At 29.0% G+C, this 5,892-nt stretch overlaps 1 protein-coding gene across 1 annotated transcript in view; it reads left to right on the plus strand.

The window, feature by feature from the left end:
- Nucleotides 1–5,300, plus strand: part of LOC106683606 (protein cueball) — a gene marked incomplete at its 5' end in the record, with an annotated part of 111,339 nt that extends 106,039 nt beyond the window's left edge. Inside the window, one exon of the mRNA XM_014425177.1 lies at nt 5,077–5,300. Coding sequence (XP_014280663.1) covers nt 5,077–5,300 — 224 coding nt within the window. The remainder of the gene's footprint in view (nt 1–5,076) is intronic.
- Nucleotides 5,301–5,892: the final 592 nt, after the last annotated feature.

The raw sequence follows: 5,892 nt of genomic DNA on the forward strand, positions 1-5,892 counted from the left end.
ATATATTTACAAACAGTGAGAACGAGCTATATTTTTCATTAGAGGAACTTTTTTACATTGACGTATATGTTGAAAAACCAGTTCAACTTCTTATGCAATCTCTTATTTTTGCTATGATACCTTACAATACTTTTAAGCAAAAAACATTTATTATTATATTTTAACAATTAATATACCAATTACATTTTTCTTTCGTTTATGATATGCATGGCTCATCCATTCGCAAATCTTGTAAAAAAATCAAGAATATAGCCGAATCATTTCACGTTAGTTCATCACAGTTTTAATTTTAACATCTCAGATTTTCTTCAGGTTTAGCACAGGAGTTGGAATAGTTTAGGTCTGGAGAAATGAGAAATTTTACTGAGACATATCTTCTCGTATTTGATATACGTAGCTGGTAATCCCTTATAAGTGAGCTAAAATACAAAGAACAAATATCCGAATTGTTGCCGAAGCTTCCCTGATTTATCTTACGATTTGGTTTAGGTGTCATTTTTACTGTATACTTCATGCCCAAGTAAAAATAAGTTAACATTCCTCTAAACCAATTTATAATATTTATTTTAATTTTCACAGAAAGAACATATTTTTAAATTTCTAGAAGTGGATTAGAGGAACAATAATTTATTTGTTGGAGCTTAGGAGCGAAAAAAAAATTATCAAAGTTAAAACAAAACGAGGTTTAAAGTTAGGTATGAAGTATGTAATATATAATTATTGTAGTAGCAAAATAACAAATAAATTATTATTTTTATAATCCAGGCCCATCTTGTCATTTAAAGAACTATGGCTACAATGATTTATCATTATTTTATTAATGTTTTAAATTATAATTTAAAAGTTTTAAAATAAGATTCCTAATGAAGTAAAAAATTATAAAATTAATAATAAGTAATTATTAAGTGTAAGTAAATACGATTAATAATATATAACGATTTTTTTTCAGAAAATGTATTATTTTCGTTGCGTGTAAAAATTGAATCTAGCAATAATGAAATCTTAATTTCGATTATCCTTGACAATATTATCATATATCTTGGAATATAAGGCTTGAAGCGCTATGCAGAAATGAATTCAAGGAAGCTAGGGAACTAGACGGAATGTAATAACATTTCTTTGAGTCGGAAAGCAACCAATATTTCTTCCCGCTTATATCTATTTCGAAATAAAATTATTTCTTAACTCGGAATAGGGTGATTTCTAAAAGAATAAAAATAAAATAAAATAAAACCCAAAAATACTTCTCGGGTTTTATTTTATTTTTCTACCACATTTTTTTTTAATAGGGCATTGTTTTATTAAAATAGACCATGAAAATTAATTCTTGGAAAAAAATATAGCTTGGAACTTTGCAGTTTCAAAAAGAGCTTGTTGTAATTTAAAAGGGAAAAAATCAATATTGCCGTCACGTCCCTATATTAAGAACTAAGAAACTATTTTAGTATTAATTATGAGAAAGCATTTTTTTTTTTGTAATTCTAATATATTATATATTACTATGCAAACATTCATTTAAAATACGGTTGGTCCGTTTAGTATGTATGCATATTTAGTAAAAATAATTTTTTTTTTGTTGAAATATATCGAATCGATTTATTGAAAAATAAAGTTATTTTCATAGATTTCATTACCCAAAAACTCAGGTATCGAAGTTAAGATTTCGTCAACATTTATGTTTGAAAAACAGGTTGTCCAAACATGGTGAGTTGTTTTAACTAAGAACTTTCCAAATTGTTCAGAAAAATATATATGAACCCTGTGCACTAATAACGATAATAATTCAAACTTCTCATTTTATTGAGTTGTAAAATAAGTTCGTATTTTTTTCTCTTCCATTTTGTGCTAGCAAAATACCTCTAAAAGATAAAGAATTTTGCTTGAAACTGATGTATAAAAGCACCTTAACTAAAATTCTCTATATGTAAACATTATTCACCAAGTAAACATAATTTTTAAACAGAGGATTAGATTGAAAAAACGCTACGAACTTATTTTACAACCCAATGTTTTATTATTTATCCATTATTTGATATCCAATAAACGATAACATGATATTTCCGATTTAGCTCAATTAAATTAAAAATTGCTTTTTAGAACATCAATAATATAACTATAATTAAGGTAAAGCTGCTGTTTAGTTTCGGATTTCCATGTTAATGCCGGTAAACTACCCCCCGTCTCCTTCCATGAGGTAGTTAACCGTGATTGGCAGATACCGCAAGGCCGTGAAAGCCTTCGTATTCATTCCGTCAGTCAGGAAGTCATGGGCAGGCATACGATACAGCTCTGCCACTAATCCAGAGTGGCAGCTCTATTCCTCTGTAAGTGTTACTTTGATGCATCTGAATCTATCTTATTTACTCGCTTTCTAATGAAATCAAAAACATTAATTTATTTTTTTTTCACTATACAATTCATGTGTTATTAAAAAAAAGGGAGATAATGGAAAGACATTGACAACTATTTTTATTCTGATATTAATTTTATGAGTAGGAAATTTATGTAATTTTATATTTGATATGCAAACTTTTACTTTTTAATATTCATCCAATAAATATTAGTATTCAATATCCAAAGTATTGAAGATTTAGAGAGAGCCAAACCCTCCACAGTTTGCATATTTTAGGATATAAGTATATATATATATATACAGTTGGAATAAATACTCATATTACTTACGGATAAATAATCGTATACTTATTTTAATAATAATATTATAATGTTGGAATGTGTTAGCGTTTGACGACAAGCTTACTAACTCATCTCAAATAATTTATTTTTGAACAACTATAACAATTTAATTATTAAAATTAAATGTAGATCGAACAAATAATAATTATTTGATATTATGGCGCTAAAAAATATGTTAGTTAATTGGTAACTAATTACTAGTGTCGAATAATATTAAAAATATGGTACTCTTAATTTTCGGAGATTTGCTTGATTTGTAGAGGTTGTCAATGATTTAAAAAACTTTATTTGCTAACGTTTATTAATTTTTTATTTTAATATTTATTTACATCTTGACAAACGACTAACCTGGAACCCTCACACAAGACTGAAAAGACAGGAAACTGCACGCAGATTCCGACTATTACAGCACTTACTACACAAACGGTCTAAACTTCCAACTCATTACAAAAGACTGATCTACATGACAATAATAAGGCCCATCTGGACATACGGAGTTGAGCTTTGGGGCTCCACTAAACCTTCGAATTCCTCTCGTATCCAATCCAAAATCCTTCATAAAATCCTCAACGCTCCTTATTTTGTTGCTAATAAAACCATCCATAAAGACCTAAATGTTCCTTATGTAACCTTTCTCTTATTCTCTTTTATTCATGTTTATGAATAAAATATTCGACTGTTGATACGATCTATTAAAGAGGGTAGTAATTAATTATGAGAACCAAAAAACTAATGAAATATTTATTGATCTATGCCAACGTACAAATCTTTATTATATCAGGACTATAAGCATTATATGAAAACTCACTCGTCCTAGGAAAATTCAAACCTAATTGCTTCGGAAGGCGAAAAGATTGAGCAAAAACATTTTATTTTGCAATTGGTATGAAAATTTTTATTCGAATGTAAAATCCCCCCATAAAAAAAAAAAATTGTAGAATACAAAAAAAAAATAAAATGAGGAAAATGGATCTTCAAATAATATTTATTTGTAAGTTTTGTAGTCTTTATCCAAGACAAAGGGAAATTAGTTAATAACTGAGCACTCACATAAAGAGTTCAGGTACTTTAAAAATTTAATTTCTAAAGATCCTCATTTATCGGCGAAATATTATCTTTTCTGGTCTTCAGATTTTATAACAAAAGAATAAAGATTAATTATAATAAATAATGAAAGCCATTCAAGCTTTTAAACAGGCGAAATTTACAATAAAAAGAACCTCTCATCCAATGCAAAGTTAAAGCATTACAACGTTGTGATAAGGCCTGTGATTTTATTCGGGGTGGAGACCGCATGGTTACCCAACTTGGAAAAGCTGCTAAAAATGGAAAGGAGGGTCTTAAAAATCTATGGGCCCAGGAAAACACGAGAAGGTTACAGGCGAAGAACTAACGAACATATCAATAGATAAATCAAAGACCTGGAAACCAAGATAAGAATCAGAAGGCTGATGTTCTATGGGCACGTGAAAATGATGCAAGAGAAAAGACTGAACTAAAACATCTTAAAAAAATTTAACAGAAGAATTAAAGAATTTTAAAATTTCAGATATCGACTGTCTACTTTGTCTCTATGTGTACTAATATTACTAATACTATCAGAAATAGAGATACACGCAGGATAAAACTGAAAAATCTCGACAATGTTGAAAGAAGAAATAAGTACCTGCGATGGGAACAAAGAAAATCGGGACTCCCAAATAAGCGTAATCAAAGATACTCACGTGGTCCTTAGTGGCCGATACGTGATAAAAAAGACCATTCAAAAAAATGCATATACTATTTAGTTCGCTAAATTCGTAATGATACATGTCACAGTCTGCTAATACCGAATTAGCCTCTACATTTAATAATGCTTTGTCCAACAAAAAGCCATTTTCCTACGAATCCAAAACCATTTGTCAGTGCGGTTCTGCTTGCTTGGTTCAACGAATGTCGTTTCTGAAATGGCTTGCTGTGAGACTAATGGTTCTAACAGATCATTTTCTCGAAACAATGGTAGAAAACAGCAGTTACATATATATCTAGGATGAGTTATATACAACTGGTATCGTAAATTAGACGCCAATACATTCATGATATATATTTTATAATACTGTTAATGTACAGTTATAATACTCCATGGCTTAGAGCTGTTACAGTTTACTATGCAAATAGTTTCTAGAAACTGATAACTTTGGATACAAGTGTTATACAACTATTCTAGTTTCACTATTTGCTATATCTTGGCTACACTTACTAGTAGAATCTTACTAATTGTCTAGTCAGGCGTTTATCATTGCGATGATGGTCCGGAAAGTATATTTTAAAAGTGGATATAAAGAATACGTACATGTTGTTCGATGTTTGGATGCTGTTAATCAATATGTTAATTTTTTTTAGCATGCGCATATTGTCAAGGTAAAACTTCAGGTAATTATTGCTGTACATGTAGCAAACTGAAGGATACACCTCAAGATGTAATATCATACTCACCAAAAGGTTTCATCACCTACAAATCTTTAGGATTCCGAGAAGCTTTCTGCGCCAGCAGTAATCTCATCTCCAAGGTAGAATTCGACTCGAGTATTACATGGATCCCACAAGTAATAATGAAACGAATGTAAATGAATATTGTTCATAAATTAAATTTTTTTTTGGTAATAAGATTTTTTTCTTGACTATTAAATCTTTCATGGAAAAAAGACTGCTGCGAATTAGTTTTGCTGTAAAACAAAATATAATTAAAGCCATATTAGCTAGATTTTAGCTTTTATCTCATACATTTTTCTTCATACATCAATACTTTCAATATTATGTAATACTAATAAAAATGGGATAGTAACGGTTGAAATAAATTATGACCCAAAGGCATAGCTATAAGTCTGTTTTTAAAATAAAAAGTAAAGAAAGATATTTCTCTAGAGTAATGACCTTTTATAAATTTTATAATTGTTCATTTTCTTTATAATATTACAAATAAATTTTATTTTCGCACCCATAACTAAAATAGAATTACTACATCATACATATATATACATAAAATGTATATACTTTTGTTATGTTTTCTTCCATTGATTGCCTTGTGGCATCATAAGGTGTTAATATCAGTCCAGCTCAGTTGGTATTGTCTAGCCATGGCCAAAGGCTATCATGGAATTAATAGAACGTGATATGAATAAAATTAACTTTTTTTCTTATCTCCTTTATTATAAATAT

The sequence above is a fragment of the Halyomorpha halys genome, unplaced genomic scaffold (genome assembly GCF_000696795.3).
Source record: "Halyomorpha halys isolate HHAL.00 unplaced genomic scaffold, Hhal_1.1 Scaffold499.1, whole genome shotgun sequence".
NCBI classification, from domain to species: Eukaryota; Metazoa; Arthropoda; class Insecta; order Hemiptera; family Pentatomidae; genus Halyomorpha; species Halyomorpha halys.